General features: G+C 42.8%; 1 protein-coding gene across 2 annotated transcripts in view; it reads right to left on the bottom strand.

Annotated features, from left to right (window-relative positions):
• adamts17 (ADAM metallopeptidase with thrombospondin type 1 motif, 17) overlaps positions 1-21,369 on the bottom strand; it is a 78,493-nt gene extending 57,124 nt beyond the window's left edge. For both annotated transcript variants that reach the window (XM_061245947.1, XM_061245948.1), the window contains exons 1-7: positions 21,225-21,369; positions 20,165-20,535; positions 16,430-16,595; positions 8,722-8,894; positions 6,007-6,090; positions 4,969-5,123; positions 904-947 (exon numbers count right to left, since the gene is read on the bottom strand). In XM_061245947.1, coding sequence (XP_061101931.1) covers positions 904-947; positions 4,969-5,123; positions 6,007-6,090; positions 8,722-8,894; positions 16,430-16,595; positions 20,165-20,535; positions 21,225-21,315 — 1,084 coding nt within the window. In that variant the 5' untranslated portion in view covers positions 21,316-21,369. The remainder of the gene's footprint in view (positions 1-903; positions 948-4,968; positions 5,124-6,006; positions 6,091-8,721; positions 8,895-16,429; positions 16,596-20,164; positions 20,536-21,224) is intronic.
• Between the last annotated feature and the right edge of the window lie 3,076 nt (positions 21,370-24,445).

Genomic DNA, 24,445 nt, shown 5'->3' with positions numbered 1-24,445 from the left:
CTAGAGGTAAAATTGCATTGGGTACCGCCCCAGCAACAAGCATTTGTACCTTTTTATACTCTTTTCATACCTTTACTTCTCAGAATTCAGGACTGTACACAGTTACGTCCGAACACTGTGGCAGGTGATTCAGATAGAAAAGGAGATGTGTGGTTGTATTCTGTGTAGTGATGGCTAATGACTATGTCCCCACTGTTCCTTTTTACAAGACTCAGCCAAGCAACACCCCCCCCCCCCCCTCCCCAAATGCCACTTGGTCCTGTCAAGTATAACAGTTCTGTGGTCACAGTTTAACTGATGTGCTAAATGTCTTTTGTGAGTCAGGGCCGAGCAGCAATGTCCCCTCAGATGGTACAGGTCTCAACTACAAAGAAGACCCAGGAGAGACTCAAGGCTGGGCTTCTCCTCCAGGGAAACATTAGGCAGTATCTGTGGCCTTCAGGCCTTCACAACTGAAGATACATACTTTCTGCATACAACGTTATCGCAGTCTGAAGTGGAATTAAACCTGCGGCCAAAAAGCCAGGAGTGGTTGCTGTTTTTTAAAGTGCTCTGCCTGCCACACTGCCATATATTCAGAATGGTTTGCATTTTGGCTGTCGAATAACAAAACCATGAGGATATACAAATAGTTTTTGGATGGAACACATAACGACTTTGTTGCCAGAGATACCATATCTGTCTGAAACAAACTCATTTGTCACTTCGAGCATTCTGTCCAAAAAGCTCTTTGACAATTTAATCATAGTCATTACAGCTCTCTTATTTTGGTTTACAACTGCTGTTACACTAATTAGAGGTGCTTTGCATTTCACATGTGTACGTGTTTGCAAAAAACATGAATCTTGTTGTGAATCCATATTCTGCAAAAGCAACGTGGCCATAATTAGGATTGTCACTCACCTACAGTATCACACGGCTCATCTTTATGCACACAGAAATCCGTCCTGGAATGAGAAAAACATGCAAGAATTACAGATGCAGAAATAATTACATGTCATAGGAATGCATGGGAAAATGCTGTATAAGATCAATGGGAAGCAGTCTACTGTACACACATATGCAAATAAATACTGTACTTTGTTATATGTACATGCATATTCCCCTAATGGAATTGCATCCACTATTATGTGACTCATATACCCACTGGTACAAACTGAATGTACTAATGCAGCCAAGATAATAAAGAGTCTACCAGGGCATTGGAAATCCTGCTGTGTTTTCAATGACATTGAGGTCCCACCGTAATTAAATTAGAAAAATATCACTTCTGACCCAAGGGATGGGCATAACAGGCATCAAAGCTATCAAGAGATCACATCTGTTCCTACATTGTATCATTTTCCTGTTTGTGTCACAACAATTACTGTTCTGTTCTGAAAGGTACTCAGACCATGTTATGTCTAATCTGTCTATTTGCAAGACCCACTTTTAAAAAGAATAAATAGAACACAGGCTCTCAGGTGGGCTTGCTCTGTTAGCATTAAAAAGAGGCTCTACTCCCTCTGTAAACCTAGCCTAACGGCAAAATGTGGGAGGCCGTAGTGATTGACCTTCTTGTGTACACAAACCTAATGAGCGCCACTACTGTGAGTAACTCCCGCACAGTACATCAAAGGAGGAAGGCTGCAACTCAGTGAGACGGCTACAGTCAAAACACACATGGCGTCGTCCTTAATGTACAGCCAGCCCACACTCCCAGGTGTAAAACGCTGCATCCAAACATCTGGATATGAAGTGAAACCATTCTGAGAATGTACAGTATAGAATGCCAGAAAAGACCAGACTGCTCCACTGAACACCACTGTGACTTTGGACAAGAAGTGAGGACACGCAAGGAGAACGCAAGGAGAATGCAGGTTTGATTCTGAGGTAGGTAGGTACACCTTTCCGGGATGAGGAACCTTTCCTGAACTATATCAGGGAATTCCAAGGTGTATAAAACAGAAAAAAGAAGATGTAGGGCAGCCAAGCTAATAATTAAGTTTAAATAATTATAATAATATCTGCTATGGTGAGGGTCTTGATAATTCATCCCTCTCAGCGCAATGTCAGGAATTTTGATGGATATATTTGAGTATATCTGCACAAAATGACCCCCTCAGTGGGTACAGACAGTAACAAAAAAATGCTAATGTAAAAATTTTGATGAAGTTAAGAACTACATGCTAAGTGGGAAGATTGAATGGCTCCATAAACATTTCAAAAATTTGAACCCTAGCTGGAACCCCATTTGTTTTTGTAGATTTGTGTAGTTATCTTTTCTTTGATTTAATGTTTCAAAGACCCGAAATGAATGCTGCTTCACAGAAAATGAAATACTAGTGTGTATCCAAGAACACGGTACATTCTACAACATACATTTACACAGGAGAGTGTCCTCATCTTGGCACACATTCATTAAAACCAGGACTAAACTCTCCAGTGTTTGCTGGGGTTTTAGAATCTGACCACCCAGAGAAAGAGTTTAAACCAATAAGGAGATCTTACACTATGTGCTGTTTGCTTTCTCAGAGGGATGAGAATTTTGACCAGGATACACAAGGAACATTTCGGCCTTCCGGGGCCCCTTTAGATCCCCTGGTCTTTTTAGTGCCCTGGTTACCAAAACACTGCTAATTACACGTCCTGAAGGTCAACATGGTTTTGCAAAGGGACCTCCTTTGAACCAGCAATTAGCAAGTCTAAGGCAATGCAGTGGACTAAGAATGGGAAAGGTCCTGGAGTCTGGTTGGCCATGGCCAGCTTATGCCTGAGTCACCACAAACGGCACTAGGCTCAGTCTGTCTGCCCAACTTCCCCCTGTAATTCCAACTGGCACGGGACAAAGCCTTCAGAGGCCATCACCAACCCTGTCATTATGCAGAACCAAACCTGAGTGAAAGATCGTGGAATTACTGCCATATCAAATTGACCAAAATTACAATATTTTAGTAGACTATTGTTATATGGAACATCCTTACACTTAAATACTGAAAACATCATAGTCTGCGTCCAGTCCAGAATTATCAGCAACAAATACAAATTATAGAAAACAGATAAAACCACTGGAGAGTATGAGATATTTTCCCAACACTTGATCCATTATTTTCCCAAAATATGATCCATTATTCATGATTTAATGGTATCATTGGAAGGTCCACTTATGGACAAGACCCAGCCTCCTGGCCAAGGCAATCCAGTTTTTGGCTGAAATGCAATTTTAACAAGAGCTCCTGGACCACTGGCAGCAAAATCAAAGCATCAATGTTCCACCACCAAATTTGATGAGTATCTTTCCCATGTATGCACCTCACTTTTGATGCAAACATTCTGACAGTGTACATGGCCTTGTGTATTGCTCTCAGTAATGGCTTTCTTCATGTAACACTTCCAAAAGAGCCTGTTGGTATGGAGATGGCATTGTATGATTGATTTTGAGAATCTTTGAAGACTGTAAGCAGGCCACAACCACAACCAACAACATCTGGTCTGTGAAAGTAATAAAGTCAAGCCAATTTGGTACAGAATAGTATGGGTGAGTATGGATCTATTAGTTTGTTTTTAAACCAGAGCAATTTCATTTCTACACACAATTAAATGCATTAGTCATGTCAGCATGTGTTCTGTGCATTCCTGGGCCCATGTGTAAGAGTTAAATACTTCTGCAGCTCTGCCTCTACACTAGCACGTCTCAACGGTTCAAAAATAACTTCAGATGTGCAATTGTGATTTGCTAAAATTGCCTCTGAGAATAAAGTGGATTTGACAGCTGGGTGGTGGAGGCAGCTCAGGCACTGAGATGAGGATTGAGGTGCAGGGTGTAGCACTGACTCTCGTTAACACTGACGTCTCGCAACAGATGTGAAAAGGCCCATATATAATCTGCCTCGCCACCGTCACGAGACGGCATCCATTTCAGGGCCAGAAAGCAACACTGCCAGTGCAGTGCACAAAGCCAAGCACACTCCTGTTCCAACTACCGTGATCTCATCACATAGATTCTACATGCAGCGACAGCCCCGCACACGCATGTGCCCTGCCAAAAATTTGCCTTAAGACACTTGAAGGCTTTCGTCCTGTACTTCAGGTCAGATGTGGAAATGAAAACAGAAATTAGAGGAGAAATGACTAAAAATCATCATGTTAAGATAACATTTAAGTATCAATGTCTCCTGTAAAGCTGCTGCAATTTAGAAAGCACAAAATGGATACCCAGGGTCTAGCCAAAGTTCAGTGTAAATCAAACCCATTTAATGACCTCTAATCGCATAAGACGCTGTTAACAGGTTGGTAGTTCCATGTACACCCACTTTAATTCATGTGACACAAAGATTATCTTTCCACGTGATGCAATACAACAGACTATGCATTACAGAAGAACTGCCTAAACAAAGGAGAAAGAGGCGGCTGTCCATCTTGCCGCCATTTAATTTGTACATGATACACTCTTGTCGCCGCGAATGATCTTGGCATTAACATTTTCAGACAGACGCTGATCCTGCACAATATATTTCCATAGAGGAGGCCTTATAGGTGGAAAGAGATCATATTTAACGTCTGAACAAAAGCCCCCTCTGTCTAAGTGGCCTCCCCCCTCGGCTCTCCTCAGACCTGGGAAGGGGGATAGCATCTGACAGACTACATGAAAATTCACTTAAACAAAAGGATTCTTTTTTCCCCCCCCGGAAAATTATATCAGGTAATAATACCTAATCCAGAATTAGGAATGCAACATTTTATGCCAGCAATAATCCTTCAGAGAGATCAGGGGGGTGGGGGAGGGTGGGACTGGGGGGAAGGTAAATTTGATACAAACCTTTCTCGCTGACAGGGCAATAAAAGGGACTCTTATTAAGGTCCAGCAGTGCTAAACCTAGAAGACATCCAATTTATGTAATGAATTTATGAGTTAAAAAAGAGCCTTAATGTGCAGAGGCCCCAGCTGAGGCACTGCTAGAGAGGTGAGGGAGGTGGAAATTGCAGCACCTGGTGACGAACACGGCCACGTCCACAGGAGGCAGGTCATCTCGTCCTCCGGGGACGTGGTTGTTGCCCAGGTAGCGGGCCCTATACTCGTCGTGCTGCCAGTGGCAGAAGCTCTCCAGAGACCGCTCCCCATGGTGGCCCACCTTCAGCGTCTCCTGGGGGGCACAAGGTTTTACGAGAGTAAGGGCTGCTCCGTGGCAAGCCCAACGGGAGGAGATGGACAGAATCACAGCTCGGAGCCTGTCACTTCGGAATGACGTTCGAGAGGTTAAAATCTGTCGAGGTGGTGAAGTTGTATTGGAGACAGGTTTTGAACTTCATTCAATAATCCTTTCACAAAGCAGCATTGTCAAAGCCTTGTTGCGGGAGATAAGGGCTGATGTGCCCTTTTGTGCAGTGATGTTTTCAGCCATGTTATTAGACTTATCAGCAGAGCCCTATCTGAAAAGAAAAGGAAGCTACACTGCGATTTAGATTGGATCTCCAGGGACCTGTATGAGTGCAGACAGCAGCAATAAAGAGGAAGAACTTTTCTTGTCTCAAAAATGTACCAGTGCAATTAAAAGGTATCTTAGCAAATTCAAGAAAGTATACAGTGCCAAGCATCCATAAATTAGTCTCATGAGGGCTCGTTTGTGCACAGGGGTAGGCTATGGATATTCCCTTACAGTTTGATTGATGAGTCTGGCTCTGAATATTCAGCCTAATAATTCATTGAATTTTGCAGTTAGACGCTCATATGCAGAAAAAAACAGAAACATCTGTGGCACCCCAGGGTTAGGTTCCCTACCCTTGGCTTTGCAGGACCAAATAAATATTTTTCTTTTTTCTGAAATTATATATTTAATTTAGACTTCTGATTAGAAATAAATTGCAAATGTACATGGGCAACATCGTCGTGTCAGAAACCATGAACACAACAACCCCTGAGGGTGAGAAAGTCAACATGAAGTTAGCCGGAAGGGTTTTCCCTTCCACTATGTCCAAACGGAGTGCAAAGGTTGAGGTAAGCCAAGGAGGGTTAAATGTCAGACTCACAGGGCGGTTGTGGAGCAGGACCAGCTTGGTCACACGGATGTTGAGTCTGACACCCAGGCTCCTGTGGTGAAACATGTTGTACACCTGTTGAAAGGAAGAATGGTGGTGAGAGACTCTGGAGTAAAGCTACCCCCCCCCCCCCCCCCACACACACACACACACACACACACGCTCATATTGGTGTAGTCCAGAGACAAAACCCAAAGAGGGGAAGGGCAATGTCAGTGGAAGATGAAAGCAACTGAAAAATGGGCAGATAACACAGCTTCTGAAGCATCTTAATGATCATAAGCTCTCACCGCAGCTGCAAGGATTTACATGCCTTATGAGAGGTGATTCAAACAGAAAGCTGAATTATAAGGAAGAGCATTCGTTTCAATATAAGGCAAGTCGCAACAAATCACTTTGTATCACATATTTTGTCCAAACACAGACATCATAATCCACTTTCTGTACCAAAGTCTGCCGTTCAAACGATTACTGCCTCCGTTTTGTTTCCTGCAAATGAAACACAATGCAGTACCATCGCCCAGGTAGTGACAGGAGGAAGGCCCCCTCCCTTCATTGTAAATGGCTTTGAGATCCTGAAATAAAATACCCTACACATGAAATCCATGAATCCTTTATTCACTACAATCTGCTTTCCTCTGTATCTATATAAAGTAAGTAATCTAGCTTGGCAGTTAAAAGCATTGTTGTACTGGGACTGTAGCATTACAAGCTGGAGCCAAGGTCTTACAAACCACCATGTAGAACAACAATGGCAACAGAAAACAGAGGTTAAGGGTAAAGCATCCATCATTGAAAATGCATGGTATGCCCCTTCTGGGGAGGTCCAACCATCTGTTTGGCCATGATGTCAAAAATTGTCCTCTTTAGAGACTAGAAAGCTACGCCTACATTTAATTCAGAGGACTCACAGAAGCAAACTGGCAAACTTTCACCTCCAGCCCCTCCTCCTGTTGTTACAACACAAAACAATCCCTGAATGGGACTGAAGAAAAAAGACAGCAACCTATGGTGCGCTGCATGGTCATGAGTTTTGACATCTTTTCCAGCTGGCCCTTCCAGAGCGTAGCCGTGTAGATCTCTCGCCGGAGGCCGCCTGCCAGCATCGTGCTCCACCAGACCACTCCAGCACTCCTCAGCCGCGTGTTGGACTCCACATCGCTGCCTTTTTAATGACTCCTGGCTAAAGGCGCTGTTAATGGGCTGGCAGGTTTGGAGAGAGGTAATGAGGAGGTTCGGGGTGTGAAGATTCGCAGCACCATTACAGAGCCCCGCCAGCCCCTTGAGATGCCGTGGCTGGCCAAGAGCAACACAGGATTGTTGTCCAGCGAAGTGTGATTTAACGTGACCTCCGACCCCTTTGCACAAAGCAGTTAACGTTTCACACTTCATCTGTAATGCATAACCCCCCCCCGCCAGGCAGACACGCCTGGGAAAGGGCTGCCCCGCTATAGCCAGGCTCTGGGTATGCCACATAAACCTCCAGTCAAGCTCATCAGCACTGCCAGTGTCTGCAGAGCCCATGCGGGATGAACTCTCATGCAGCACCGAATCCATTCCTCAACCCTCGCTGAGCCTCGAGCTTGGACCCCAGGGTGCCCACATCGACCCACATTTTTGGAAACATTACACTAAACCTAGTCCACTCTGAAACACTGCTTCTGCCCATGCTAAGAGTCATGCACAGAAAGGAACAGAAAGCCTTCGACTCTTGGGAGATGCTTTTATGGCTTCAAGGTTTGGGGGTCATCTTAAGAGGGAGGATCTGCACAGCATGGACACTGTAAGAGAGACTCTGGAGCTATTCTCACCAGGCCTATTTCAGCATCTATGGCCACAGGCATAAAAAGCCACTGGGGAGCCCTTAACTGGTAGTCCCACCAATTTATGAATTACCCTGTACATTTTTAGAACTTTCCAAGCGGTAAATTATCTGTGTGAGTGTGTGTGTCTGTTAAGCTATTATTTAACCATGTTCGTGGCCATGAAAGATCCGCACAGCCGTTGGGCCCTTGAGCACGGCCCTTAACCCTGCATTGCTCCAGGGGAGGATTGTCTCCTGCTTAGTCTAATCAACTGTACGTTGCTCTGGATAAGATCGTCTGCCAAATGTCAATAATGTAATGTAATGAAAGAGCAGTGTACATGGGGCCTGACCATGACAGTGAAATAGTTTGGTATAGCAGAGATGGACTTGTATCTATATACTGTACACTCAGTGCTTTATTAGGTATATATTAGACTTATTTTTTAGACCTTCTGCTGCTGTAGCCTATGTTTTAATATGTGGTTATTTGCGTTACTGTCAACTTCCTGGCAGCTTTGACCAGTCTGGCCCTTCTCCTCTGACCTCTCTCATTAACAAGCCATTTTTTCCACAGAATGGCTGCTCACTGGATGTTTGCTGTTTTTTGCACCATTCTCTGCAAACTCCAGTTTCTGTTGTGTGTAAAAATCCCAGGAGATCAGCAGTTCCTGAGATACTCAAACCACCCTGTCTGGCACCAATAATCATTCCACGATCAAAGTCACTTAGATAAAATTGTTTTGCATGCCACATGATTGACTGATCAGATAATTGCATGAATAAGTAGGTGTACAGGTGTTCCTAATAAGCGCTCAGTGAGTGTATATCTACAATAGAAAAATGTGAAATAATCAAATTGTGCCTACAGCAATGCGCAGGTGTCAAACAACATCTCTCACCATGTTCATGACCGTGAGGATGAACCTCTGTGCTGCCTCTGCACCGTGGTACTGCACCATGTCTGAATCTGCCACTACCACCGTCTCCACCGTGTACTCCCCGCTCAGACGGATGGCGTTCCTCCTGCCCCTCCCCTCCTCTGCTGCTTTGGGCCTTTTCTCCTTCTTCTTTCCTGCAACATGGTACACAGGAGGACGGACAGACGGACAGGCAGGTAAATAAATGAACAACAGCCACACTCTTAAATGTCAGCGTCTGAGGGCCGCCACAGTGAATGTCTGCAAGAGACAGCTTACCGGTCAGTTGTGTTCAGCCCCAATATCTGGTTATGCTAAAATTCACAAACAACATGAGAATATCGGTTCCTGTTGACATATTAAATAAATACCAGTCTGTGATGACTCCAAATGTTCAGCCCACAACCCATTTTACATTCACTGAGTCCTAAACAATGCAATGTTAGAAGGACATGGCAGGAGCCTGTGCTCTGTTGCTTAACTACCATGGGCCAAGAGGGCCTCTTAATGTCTTCCATTTGAAAGAACAGCTTGGATTTCAGGGGGAAAAAACAATGATGCCAATCTGCCAGCACACAAAAACAAAAGAATCAAACCCAGTCTGCTACACGTATTCAGTTTCAAGATCAAAATCAAAATAATAAAACACAATGCAATAATTTCATATGTTCCGATGACCTCAGGCTGGAATGGACTGAAATGATAATTTAAGAATATTTTCTGATTACTAGAGCACTGTTCTTAGAAACGCTGAAAAACAAGACATGCTTAATAGAGACTTAAAGCATAGATCTTTTTACTGGATTAAATTCAAATTTGTCCTAAAATTTTATTAGCATAACACAAGTGTTTCGCGGATACAATTTTATATGTGAGAAATGAGACTCCAAAATCACCATAATGTATTTATTAATTAAAAAAAACAACAAGATATATTTAGCAAGGCAACGATTAGGACAAATGTCTAAGTCAGCACTATAGTGACTATGCTCCTCATTCTTCAGGCTGATATTACCAGTAACCATACTCTTCATACCTGCTGGGCAGAATGTCCCATCACTGGAACCAGTGTTGCTTTTAGAAGACCATTCATCAGTATTTTAGGACTCAATCTCTTTTGTGGCTCTACATTTTCCAGGATTTTCCTGGAATCATTGTGAGCAAACTATGATGTCAACTTGTGCCCATGAACAGCGGGCAGGGTAAATGCGGAAAATGTTTATTTTGTTTCGTTTTATAAAGTAGCGCACGAGCGTCAAAGGAACCCAAGCACCACCACATCAGTGAGCATAGCGCTGGAAGCACTAGCAGCATCTGGAGCGAGGTAGTAGTTTGTTTGCTGGGGAGTGTAAACACAGCAGAGGAAGCCCTTTGTTCTCAGGAGAGCCCCAAAGAGACAGCAATGTCACAGACAGCTGCGGTGGCCCTGGAGCTCAGAGGACATGTCTATACTACCGTCCCAGAGCCACGGGATCCCGACCCCTGCTCTTCCGCCAGTCACACCGCCACGCCAAACCAATCACCGCTCACATCAAAGGACCCGCCGCGTTTGCCACGGAGGGGAGGGATGAGATATGGCTCTGTCACTTTCAGATGAAACAAAGCCCTGGTCATCCCCACCACCCTTACCCCTCCACCCATCAGGGACACAACACAACACTTGAGGCCAGGAAGCACAGTTTATACCAAAAAGGAAACAAAGTATCACACTCTGAGATCACAAAGTGCTAGCACCTTGACCTGAAGCATCTGACATGTCAGGGCAAGTTAAAAAAGCCACACAAAGCACGGTAATAGAATTGTAGAATTGTATAATGGGTTTGAAGAGAAGGAATTCCACATGGAAATGGAATACACTAATAGTCTACTGAAACGTCAGTTATGGAAAAATAATAAACATACAAATATTGTCATTTATTAATAAATTGCTGAATTGTTTTCAGAATTATTTTTTAAAACCCACATCGGCCTATTTATAGTATACTGTAGTGTATTCCATGTCCAGAAGGGTTAGCAAACAGCAATAGGCTCATTTTCCAGAACATACGGGCAATGTCCAGCAAACATTCTGAGACAGCTGAGGTAGAAAGAAAAAGGATATCAATTAGGGAGATTGTCTGACCAGACTGAGAGAGCAAGGTTTGGAAATGATCTTTGATGACAGACTATGCTTAAAACCTAAGTTCTCAAATTACATGGATGGTCAACTGCACTCTGCAAATGTACACCAAGTGAAGATCAGCCCAGTTAATCTACACACCCTTTACAGTGTGAGGCCCTGAAACAGTATGCTTCAGTGACCTTGTGTGGAGCCGCGGAAGCGTAAGCGGACATGTTGAGGCAGGAGTCAGGAGCAGCTGAAAGCATCCTTCCTTCCCTGATCGACCTCTCTATGACCAGGAGAGACAGTGCCACACACTCAGAGATAAAGCGACTTTTCCCAAGTCAAATTTCCCAAAATGTGAAAGTTCAAACAGTGTTCCCTTTGGGCACAAATGAGTATATTTTCCAAGAAAAAAAGGTATAAATTAATTATATGTTGCTGGCCAGGGGTACAATTGTATGTACCTATACCTATACCTATACCTATAGGTACTGCCCCGGTGGCGAGCATTTGTACCTTTTTAGGCACTTTTCGTACCTTCTGAGTTTCTGATTTCAGAGCTGGGCCAAGTCATTTAAAGTCCCAAAGGCCCCATGTGGGGCATCAAAAAAGAAAAAAGTAAGTAAAAAAACCACAGCAAAACATTTTAACTTGATTGCTTTTCTCCCTGGAAGAAAGTACAGGGACAGACACTCTTCCAGACTGCTCTGTAGGCAAGACATATGGTTTGGGAGCAGCTCCCCATACCATAAAGCATGTTTGTATAACAGTGTGCATGGTGGTCTGTGTAAAGTATCGGCTATAGAGACAATATACTCCCCCTGCCATAGCCAGCCCATGTTTTCTTAGAAGAGGAATGGGGTGCACTGCAACAGTATTCTGCGACTACTTTTTAGTTTTAACATGAATGCACTGGTATCATGGGGTACAATTATTTGATATCTCAGCAGCTTTTGTTAGCATGTTGCTTTACACAATATGCTGCACTGTTTTATTAGGAGTTTAAACTAGTCCCACTCCGAAGTAATTGCTCCCTATTAGGGGGCTTTCGTGTAATGACTCTGGGAAGGCAATTCCGCTCTGGCGGTGGGAAGGAGTGTTTATAGATCCCCTGCACGACGGCCCGAAGACTCCTCCAGCTCATTAGCATCCACTGAAAACACACCACTCTCTCTGCTCCAAACGCCACTGTCCTGGAGCAGGGCGGCCCACTAAAGAGGGAGGAGGGTGGGGACAGGTGGATTCATCCATGCTGTGTGGGCATTGATGCAGGGCTCTCCCTCTTCAAACTGCCAATTTACAGAGCTTATTATAGTTATTACTGTCAATTCAGGCCTAAGTGTTACAAAGGATAGACCCAACCCATTCATATTTTTCAATCCTAAGTGGCAAATCCGGTTCATGCAGGGGTGCTTCTTATCTATTCGCCAAAAAGACTGTCATATCAGGTCTCATTAAACATAAATGATGACTCATTCTGTAGACCAACAACTGGCATAATTACGCAAACACCAGGTTTTATTGAAAAGTCACAATCAATCATTTTTGTTGAACTTCAAGGCCAGGAAGGTTGACAGCATCCTACATGAATCTTTCAAACCAACATTTCATACAAATTCTTCTGTGACAAAGTTATATACAGCTAGCTATAACTATAGCCACGACAGCCCTGTTGTGCTTCCAAGTTAGATGAATGTCTTTTCTAAGGACTGCTTATTTTTATTCAGGCTTCAGACACACTGTCTGTTTTCAATGGCAAGCTAAAACTCACTTTTTTGGTCAGTTCTGTATTTAAAAATGTGTTGGAAGGGTAGATCAGGACTGTTATCTGTTACCATTTAGCCTGCTTTAACTACTCATACCACCTATGGAGATTCTTTCCCATTAGGGATTTTTATTTTTTACACGATCTGACAGTGTCTCTGTATATAAAACTCTACAAAAATAACATTTAACTTAGATTTGAATCAGAAAAACTGAGATGCAATGGAGACGCATGCACAACAGAAAACAACAGGGCATCCTCCAAACCCAAGGAAATGACAATTATACCAAAGTACCCCAAATCCTGTTTCCTCTCCCAAAACGGTTGTGTTGGACTGCCCTACCTGACAGAATTCACCACCAGCCCCTCCCCTCCAAGCACCGTGCAGAGAATGTTACAACTCATAGGGCACGCACAATGTACATCATTTTTATAAAGCCGTTCTGCACAGTCGTGCCAGAGGGCTCATTTGAAATGCATTTGCCAACTCAGCTGAACTTAAAATTGAACAAAGTTTCCAGTATAATGAAGCAAAATAAGCAATAAGCAAAACAAATCCTGAAATATGAAATTCTGAATTCTAAATGTATGGGGTTTTTCAGTAGTTTCTTTGCAGCAATTAGTGGTTGAAATATTGTATCCTACATCCACCAATTCAGTGGTCAAGGATGTCTCTAGAGAGAAGCTTTGAGACCCTTAGCAAATAATATTTTGCCTTTAGAGAAATATACATTCATTCCACAGAGGGCCCCACCTTCCATTGGCCTTAGGGCTGAAAGGGAGGTTTGTGCGCCAAGCTCAAAAAAAATACAAAGATATAACAAAAATGCAGAAGGTCTGTGCAGTATAACTCTGAAACATATGAGCAGTCAGAAACTGGAAGCAGTTTTGTTATAGTTAAGAAGGTTCCAACATTTTTCAAATTCCCTCTCATTTTGAGGCTGACCACAGTTAAACTGAGTTTTAATCAGAGCGTCTGGCTTGAAGAAAAGCCCTCATCATTCCTTACAAGTGTGGGATAATTATTAACAACAATACTTGGATGTGATTCCTCCGCAAGCATATGAAAATACTGTATGCTTAAGTTACAGGCCGGGCAGACACCGGACCCTCATTTCCCCTTCCCCACCCTTCCACCAACTGACGCTCTCTGCAAAAGCACAGAGACCTGCTGGACTGATTTCATACCTTTTCAGTCTGCTTTGTGGCCGTTTATAAGTTTTTCATGACATCCGGACGTCTGCAACCCTGGGTCATCGAGGTAGCTCTAAAGCTATTTTCAATATTAAGACAGTTGTTTTTTTTTATTTAGCCAACAAGCAAGGTGAAAATGCACATTTTGGATAACACTTAACCCAAGCACACATCCTGATGATGCCATAGACCAGTGATCATTGCCTAATGACTGGTGACTCATTTTCCCTTATTCACTTCTTCTGAAACACCTTCAGGGACTTTTTTCACATGGAACACCCTAAAACCTACCATGATAGGATGTTGTGCTTAGCACAACCACACTGCCCACATCCATCCCTTTGTTTAATGCACTTTTTTTGTAATCGATACAATTTAATGCATGCAGACTGAGCAGCTGTACCAAGGCCTTTCAAGCAGAAATAGTGCGTGTCTGGGGTGGGCGGGCGCCACAAGGAAGGGGGGGCAGGCTTGAGGGGTGGTAGGGTAGGTGGGACAGTGAACTCTGCGAAATATTCAGGACATGGGATTTAATGGATATAAGGTCTGTCTCGGTCGGTATCGCGTCCCCGTGGGGGAAGCTGCGGTTTTGGGGGAAACGTCAAACGCTCTCCCCTTATTGAGGCTTTTCAGCAGCCCGCCAAAGAAGGGGGTTCTGGCTGGGCTGTGGTTCTGGGCTCCAGCCCCTGCGCAGACGTGAACGCTGGGGAAAGAATTTCCTAAATCTGGCACCTCACGCCGGGCCCTCCGCCTGCCCTCCGACGCCAGGTGCCGGGGAGAGCAGAATGGCTAAAGCACCTGGAGCCCTTTTTATTGTCCCGGGCTGAAGTGTCAGGATCACAGCCCCCAAACACGGGTGCAAACACACCCCTGGTCCCACTCTCTTCATAAAGGATTCTTTCAAGAAATGTTACCAGGTCTGGTTCCGTATAAAGAGGAGGTTTCAATTACTGCTTGAGTCCATGCTAGGGCCCAGATATGAACATATGGAAAGAATTTATTTATAGAGCTTGTCAAATGTGCTGGTGGTCTTTCCTTCAAAGGAGTTATGTAATATTCAACTGTGCGCATATTCCAGATTACACTTATTCATCACAACCCTCATGCATAGGACAGAAATGACATTATAATAAGAACAACAATTTAATTGTCTTCAACCTACTGCTACAGAATAGTGGATCTGGTTTAATGAGGAAGATTAATAAACATTAAGGCTGCAGTCCTCGTTCTCTGATCTTTGTCATGAGCGGCAAAAGAGATGCCATAAGAAACTTCTACTTTATAAAAGATTAGCACCCTGCCAGAATGACAACTTGTGCTTGCTCGTCATACCATGGGTACTAAAAGAATAAATCGTCCTATTATGCCTAGTATGAAAAACCCAGAAAAGGAAACTGACGGTTATATTTTGACTTACAAAAAGCAAGCCTAACAAATTAAAAACTGGAGCATTCTCCAGAAAAGGGCTTTGGCAGAAATCGAATAAGGTCAATGTCAATTAAGCAGGAAAGCAACAGACATTTCGCTGGCTTGAGGCCCTGTCACTCATGACAACTTCAGTAAACTGAGTGAACTTTCCCGGGCTCCTCTGCTGTAGTCAGCGTGTCACTGGAAATTGTTAAATAAATATTAAATAATAATACAATACAATAAGGTACAGTGGTCAAAACATTTATCTTAGAGCAATTATATAAAAGAAACAAACATAATAAACAGATCCACAACTGAAATACAATAAAATTCTATGAACTATATTTTAGTTCATGGGGTTTTCCAATATCATCACAAAATAACATCTTCAGGATAATCTTCCTAAATCTCAGATGTATTATGCTCAAAAATGTTTCACCAGTCACCTGCTCTCACTTCAATACTTAACATAACAATGTCAAGATACTGTCCATATTTTATACAAATAAAATCAGCTGGTAATTGCTTTCAGATATTAACTTTAGATTTATTCTGGTGTAAAACTATAAATCCACACTTGCATCACCAGTCCAAGGCACCTCCTTTTCCCAGCCAGAGCCCTCTCTCAGCCAAACCCCCTGGCCCCCTCTCAAAAGATCAGGCCTACCCTGGAAAAATGAATTCCTCTTGGTTGAAAAATCTGGAAATTTTGTGCCCCAGGGTTAGAAAATTCACAAAAATGTGATTAATGTAAGACAGAAGGGGAGAGGACATTTTTCTATCCACTCAGCATCCAAACTGAGCATTAACAGGTTCCAACAAGTGATCATTGACTGAGATGCTCATTAAAAAAGGAAAATGCTCCTTAGAACTTGAGCTAACTCAACAGTGAAGATATGAAATGTTGCAATGATACTGACTATTTATGAAGTAGGCCTACCCTGCTCCATTCCTGGGCAGGAACAGAACAATAGCAAACAGTACTTTAAGTCTACCACCAAGCCTATACACATTTATAATGGCACCTTTAGCAGACTTCGGTGACAAGCACCATGGCTGCCTTGCATTGTGTTTTAGCTGGAAAATGCAGGCCACTGAAGATAGCACTTATAGTGGGGAAGGACACAGGAAAGGCACATTTAAAATGCAAGCATGAGTGCTGTCAGTGGGAAGCATGACTTTGTTTGATAGAAAGAAGGCTCTTGTTACTTTCTCACCTTGTATGATTTCACAGTACTTGGGATGCGTTTCTGCGGCAGAAGAGCTGGGCTTGGGGGATCGTTTCCGCCGAACGACCTTGTGCTCCACGCCAGAGAAAGTTTCCTGAGCGACGTTCACAGGTTCGATAAACATGCTGTCATCTCCAATCTGGACCAGTCCGGTCTGAGCAAAGACACAAGACAACACATCAGCAACTGCAAACTACCAACAACAAAACCTAGGGCTACTGTACAAAGTCTTTTCTAGAACATGACAGTATTCAACCAGTTCATAAAGAGGGTTGGACACTTTGACTGTAAGGTAGTTGCCTAAACAAATGTATTACATGCTTCTAAAAGTCCAAATAAATAAAAATAAATAAAATGCAAATAATAATTTACAGATTTAAGTGTGCAGTAACTGAATGATTTCAGATGCAGCAGAATCTATTCATTTAAACACTGTAAAATGTCTCATCAGGCATCATCGTCAGCACTTCATTGAATTACGTACAGTATGGTACTGCTCATGCCCTAAATCCTCCAGAAATTCAACATTTGGTGTGTGTCCCCAAAGTTCGATTGAGCCCTGCGTCCTTGAGAACAGGTTGGCTATTCTTCATAATCTCCTGCAAGCAATCCAATGTCTATTCATCCAGTTCTCTCAAGAGTGACATAAATATGTTGTGGCCTTTATGATATCTCTTTAACATAGGAATCCTCACTCAAATAAAATGAGCAATTATTGGATTCAAGGGCAGAAACCACTCAACCTGGGGGACAATACTTCTGAGGAGCAATGCGCCAAGGGCCCAAACGCCAGCAACAGAAGCAAGACTCCTTCTGTCACCATGTTTGCGAGCCTGCCAACTTGCAGCCAATCCTCCGAAGGAGGCCAGAAAGGTATACGCGTTCATAAAACAGATGTACTGTAGGGAGGAGATGCAAGCCCTGTATTTACATTTCAGTGTTGAGCCCCGCGGCTGAGGGAATCGGCAGGCCTGCTGACAGAATTCACAGCGCTGTGGACTGCACGGCGATTTCCTTTATCCAAGCACGTAAAGACACACCGTCTCCACTCTGCGCCGAGCGCTGGGAGCTGCAGTCACAGCTGGTTTGTTTTACATACCGCACGCTGCCCCGCGTTATTATACTGTAAAGATCACATTTTAACAGTGCACTAAAGGAACACTGAAGTCAGGCGCTGCTACAGTTTCAGACTGATAAACAATGTTTTCCTCAACATCTACAGCATTCCAGTTTGAACTCACAGTGCCAATCTTCTGCAGCTTCTACTACTACGACTACAAAAACTGCCATCTGCTCAGGAGTACTGTATATTTATCATGAACAAAAACTGGGGAGGATTAAATTGGTATGCTCAAGCAAAAATAATGATATACAAGAGCAGAAAACTGAATTATGTTCGTAAAATCAACTTTATTGGAAAATCTCAATCATAGCCTGCTACTGAAATTCAATACATTCTCAATACACACTCACACTCACACACACACATGCACGCAGGCATGCAGACACGCACGCACACACACATACACAGCAAGATAAGACACAAAGCCATCTCAGTAAAGAGGCTTAACTGAATACCATGTGGAATGCCCAGCCAAAACAGAGTTCTGCCAGAGAAGTCGATAACTACATGACCAGAGGTGCCAAGCTCAGAGTTATAGCATACATATACTGTACAACAATGCATTCAACTCATAACATGTAAAAACCTATTTATACAGCTCAGCGTTTATCGCTATGTGGCAATCATCACGCCAGGCAAAGGGTTCCGCTGGATCCTCAATAGCCTCTAAGCTACAGAGAGCTTGTATCTGTAAACACCTCGGCTCAACATGCAGTGCGAACGCCGATCAGCTAAAACCATCCATTTTCCCCAGAGGGGGCCAAACAAAGGCTGAGGAGAGGAATATCGGAGGATAAACTGGAGATATGAGGGAATGATGCACGGCACAGACAGAAACAGCCACAGATTCCAGCAGGAGGACTGAGAAAGGACCACAAAGATCTTCCACTGTGCACCGAAACAGGGCGTTTGATCCTGGTTCCATTCCAATGCAGTTTCTTTGAATGGATGTGTCCAAGTGTGACTTCGAGTCAAAAGGTAGGTAGGCAAAAAACTCAGCTCCATTCTCCGGTGGAACAGCTTACCTACAGAACAGAAGTAACCTACAAGCTTCCATACAGAGGTAGCAGATTCTGAAAACACCCTGGCCTTGCTAAATCAGTCAGATCTGCCACTGAGTACAACTCTCCTGTCATCCACATCCACTGTAAGGAGAGCAATGCCGAGGGATCTGCAAACCACTTCTACCCCACATGTCCGCACTTGTCTATTCCACAGTCAATGCCCTGTTGTAGTTAGAGCGTCCAGCAAACGATGCACTTTGAATCTGTCGCCTGCCCTCTGCTTAGAAACTCCCCACTGACACTGATGAAATGAGACCGAGTACCTCCACTAGGCGGAGATTCAGCAACTCTGTTTTAACTGAACCCCGGCCAAGAACAACCGAGCCATTTAACAACACAAATAAAAGTCCACTGTAAGTGCCACTGTATGACCTGCATGTCTATACACAGGTTTTGTTGTCTTAAGTTCGACCGGAATACATTTTTTTACTCTGAGCTGAGAGAATCTTTGATTTAACGAAACAGAGAAAGTGACTTAAATTCTCCTCCACTGGTAACAGCCTGCTCTGCAGTTCAATGCAATTCAACATAGTCAAAGTATTCCCGAGCCATTGCAGAAAGACATTGGGCCTTCTTTTAAAAAAAAAATCTGCTTTCAAAGTGCTGTAATAGGTTGACGTCCTAGAGGTACCAAATTTGCCTCCACAAATGGCTATAGGCTCCAATTTCTGCCAATTGTAACCACATGTTCTCAATAAAAAGTATAACCTGCACAGACCCTAAAAAACTGCAATGTTTTTACTCAATAAGATAAAACACAAATAAAAGTTCAGTTAGATTAATTTATAAATGATTATTTTATCTCAAATGTTCTGTCAGGACCGAAAAATACACTCCTTTTAAATTCACAATATGCAGTAATTTCAGAAACTGCCATTACACAGTTTGGTGCAATGTATTGAGTAAATGAAAATATACCAGGCAAGGTGACAGAATGTATTGGTGGGGGGCTCAAAGCTACCCTAGTCAATCATCTGCTTGACTACTAGTCATCCTTTTCAGGCAGTTGAATATATGGCTGTGGGTAACTGACCACGCCCCCCCCCCCCCCCCCCAATTAGAGTAATCTTGGCAACAGGCAGCCCTAACCATGTTCAGTGCGGTGCTCCCACCCACCAGCACACACAAGCACTATTGGACATGGATAATGGAAACATTCAGTTCTGCTAGAGATACCCACATATACAAACTGGGCCTCAAGCCATAACAGAGAGGCACAGCACTGCTGAGCTTCCCTCTTACTGAGAGAAGTTGTTCTTCAAGACTTTCCGTGATAAAAGTTTGCCACTGGCAAGTTGTGTGTGTGCCTGTGCATGGCATAAAGCATGAAACAACTGTTGAAACCTTTGACAAGGGAACATCATTCCTCTATCTAGTAGTGCATCTGCCTACGACTAACAATCTGCAAGACATTATGCTGTTCAACAGGTTTTCAAACACATTAACTTAAATTAATGGTTTTATTTTCCATGCCACTCAAACTCATTTTTTTATGCTAAGTTTATTATGGGAAAATAAGTCAAATTAAATAATTACCAGACCACCGCAAGTGCTCAGCGATGCAAAAGAGTTGCTGTGGTTGAAAACCCGTCCGGTGTAAAAGCAAAGTTTGTTAATAGGAATATGCGTCTGTTGCGTGGTCCTTTTATCGTCCTTCTCTTCGATGATAAAATCTGGAGAAAGAAATCCTGCGTCCCTTTCGAGTTGTAAATATAGTTCCATGCCGAAGGCAGGCAACATGAGAACCAAGTTATCCTCATTTTTCTCAGAGTGGTGTCTTTCTGGATGCGTCAAGGAGCGCTGCCCTCGTCTGCGCCCGCTGCGTCGGAGTACGTGCAACAGGTGGACCTCCTCATCCCCGGTTAACTGAAAGGGGACAACCACATCCGTCTCATCCCCAGAATCCGCTATTAAAACAAAACATAAAAGCAGTTTTAAAACAGATGTGCATGCCTTTGTGTGGCATTATTTAATCAGTGTAGTCTACCTAGTTTATACTCGATAAGCATGGGAATCATTAATTCGATCACAATACGAATGAAGCTATTGTAATGTTTAAATATTGGCAGCATAATCTTTTCAAGTGGATCAATCCGATGACAGACTTTCGTCAATATGCTGATGAATAGAACGCTAACCCACTCTGACAATTGTTTCCCCGGTAGATTGCATTGTCTATTCCCCTGGGATCAGCTAGGCTAGATTCACACTAACTATACACAGAACTGTGTAGGCGAACCATACCAAGCTACAGATCAAGCTACATTAATCAGAATGTATCTTTACGTTAATGGGTTACATTAAGAAATCAACCGGGATCGGGGGTTTAAAGTTAACTTGGTAGACTACTCGCTAACTGCCCATTTCAAACTACTAACTGATATGAAATATATCATACAATGACGCGCAAAAAGCCTACGACTTCATAGACAACTATCTAGCCAACTAATTACACAAAAAAACACCTAATTGCAATGAGAAACATAGCCTATAAGATAGGAAACTACATAAGATCATTGTGAACGTTAATAGTTATCTCACCAGCTATGAACTTGCGCTTTAAGTGATAACTGAGCAGGTCTATCTACTTTCTTACCTGTTATCGCCTTCAGTCCGATGCTCAGAACAAGCGAAATTAGTAGAAAATGAAATGCATAGTTGTCATGCATGATAAAGACTCGGTGCATCAACTTTTAGCAGCCTATGGGATGGGAGCGCTTGCGGAGGAAACTCCGGCTGAAGCGAAGTTCTTCAAAGTTTATGAAATTACTCTCAACCGCAGGCAAACTGAAGTTGAAACAACAGACACGCCTGCCCCGGCTCAAGACAGCCTCCCCTTCGAGGTGATTGGGTTCGGCGCGTTTGGGAAGGGGATCCGTAAAACAGGATTCGACCATGCTACCTTCACTCTCTTTGGTGGGTTGTAACCGTACACGTGGTTTCGGTGTAGTACAAAGAACAAATGCTGGGTGGCGCACATAGATTTACAGTAGAATGTGTAGGCTCTCTTCTCCAAACATGTCATTTTCTCTGCTAGCTAGCAAGCAACCTCAGCTGGACTGGGATTCATTGTTCCAAGGTTTTAACATCAACTCCCTTATTGTAAATTGGCCATCTCTCAGAAGTTTAATAAGGGCATAGACAAATAATATGAATTTGATAGTCGAGAATACATTTAACAAAAAGGTTATACATGTGTAGCTGGTTAATATCTAATCTGAGAAGAAAATAAATGCTCAAATGGATACCCTGCAGTCATCAGTGATCAGTATCGGAATAGGCCTATTACTCTGACGTACATTTCAAATGAAAGAAAATCATTGGACACTTCAGAAGCGATTCATATCGCTAGTTTAGGACATGACTCAATGTAAATTAAAGTAAGCTTTTTGACCCCTGAGGTACTAGTTTGTGTGTGTGTGTGTGTGTGTGTGCGCATTTGTAGGGCCATGATATTTGTGTTATTTTCCATCTTTTGAAATAGTCATTCATAGTCATTTTGAAACTTAAAATTCGCCATCTCTTATTTATCCAGAGAAACACAGTGAAACAGTTTTACACTTACTGTATTTATTTTTACTAAGCATTACAGCGGAGTATGTCATTTTGCACTCTTTGTGTGTGTGTGTACGGCTAACGGTCCGTTGAAAGTTTTCATCTTAATTGCAAATAGACACAATGTGCACTTTCAATCAGCAGAGGACTATACACAGAGAGTTTGATTGTATGCAGCATCATTTTCATCTCTGTTTTAATTAAGTATAAAATTATTCTCTAGATGTTGTGATCAAACCTCATTTATATGTACAGTAGCTTTCTTTCATGTTGTTCTTCAAAATGTACAATGGGGGTGGTTTATAGATTCTCTTGAGACAGGATGGACAGCAAATAATCAATTCCTCTCTCCTCTGCAAACATAATCCAGCGTCAAAAGTAGACAGCACCGTAATATGAACAAATTAAGTAATTTACCATTGGTCAAAACTCCACCAAAACATAAGTATCTACACTGGTAGTCAATATCCCAGCCAGTTTATTGGCCTTCTAAAAAAAAATAAAAAAATTAACAGCAGTGAGACAACAGAGTTTTTTATGAGCTTCAGTCACAAATTTGTGGAAACATATTCCTCATTCCTCAAGTTAAGGACAAAGTCAATTGCAGTTAGACTAAACTGAGACCCTATCCTGATACAGTTGCACTGGGCGATTGAAGACAGACAAAATCAAATTAAGTAGGCATTTTGTTGTCTGTACCCCACAATGAGGCATTTAAACTCAGAAGAGTTATGGTTTGTTTCATGTTTCACTCTGTATGGTTTAAATAACATATTTACATCTTCATGGGGGATATGCCTTGAAATGCAGAAGAAATACTTAGCTGTGATTATGATAAATAATTAGAACAGTCTTTAGAACAGACAGATCTTATGGTGGATTGTAGCCAGCATGCAGTGGGTTTATGATGTTCCTATGAAACAAAAGAAGAAAATAATTGGTTAGAAATGTAGATGTCTGTACTTGACTGAACTGGCGGCACAGTGTGATATAAATTACCATGATTAAAACATTCTGCTATTCATTCTATCTTTATTCTTTGCAAATCTGGGCATCATAAGGTATGCATATTTATAAACAGTATATATTCATATGCATCTGTAATTGTGTAACATTTTTTACTTACCCCTCCATTGGCTGGAGGAAATAAAGAACCTTGTGATTGCACTTTCATAAAATGCTTTCAATTTAAGATGAGCAAAGGAGCTGTTAACGGAGCTAATCAGATAATCTGGGTTGACATTGGCTCAGGCAGTAAGAGCAGTCGTCTGGCAGTCGGAGGGTTGTCGATGTGTACCTGAGGAAGACATATAACCCTCAAATGCTCCTGATGAGCAGGTTGGTGCCTTGCATGATGAGGGCGTTATACAAATTCCAACCATTAATCATATCTCTTGATCGCTGCAGAAATTAAAACTTAAGATACATGACCATTGCACGGGACTGGTTCCATGCTAACTGCTAACTGCAAGAACCACCACCACTACTATACTTAAGTACAAATAATGAGATCTTACATCTGCTATTTGTTCTAGGATTAATGCAGTACAGATTACTTGTTGCTTTGTTGTGTACTATGTGCAGATGCAATGAACAGCTCTGGCTAGAAAAAGACACTTTGCTATGAAAAGGGTCCCTGTGTTTCCCACCCAATGGTCATGTGACGGAGCAGATTAAAGCATGCTAAATTCATTTTATGTCTGAACAGGCTCCCAGCCGGTGTGGGGTCCGATGTGGTGGCCTGAGGCAAATGCCCCAGGTGCCAGTGGCCCCGAGGGAGCTAAGCTCTCACTTCCAACACGTAAATCTCAGCATAAGCCTGAAAACAGGTCCCTGCTCACATACAGAGGTCTATGGGATAGGCCAGGAAAGGGATTAATCCCATTTTTGCCACTTTGATTTCTCATTCTGGGTGCCCTGGTACCTTGGCACGGATCCCTGGGGGACCCTGTCTTCCTCTCCAGGGCCTCAAAATGCTCAAGCTGCTGCCAGTTTAATCTCAGCCAATCAGGGAGCTTATGAGATTTTCCCACGAGCAAATGGTGCATTGTGATCAGCTTTTAACCATTCCACTTAATTGCACCTCACTGAAATGTGTCTTGCTGTAGAACGTGCCAAAAATGGTAATCCCTGTGTAATATAATGTCACCGGCGAAAGCTTCACCCTCATTAGATGTGTTGCTGCCCCCATGTCCAGCTGAGTAAAGTTTGCTGGATTTCCTCTGAAAGGACCAGCATCAATACTTCACAATGGCTGTCTAT

Source organism: Conger conger, chromosome 6, assembly GCF_963514075.1.
Source record: "Conger conger chromosome 6, fConCon1.1, whole genome shotgun sequence".
NCBI lineage: Eukaryota > Metazoa > Chordata > Actinopteri > Anguilliformes > Congridae > Conger > Conger conger.
Note: the sequence above shows the minus strand (reverse complement) of the source record. Positions and strands in the feature narration are given on the sequence as shown.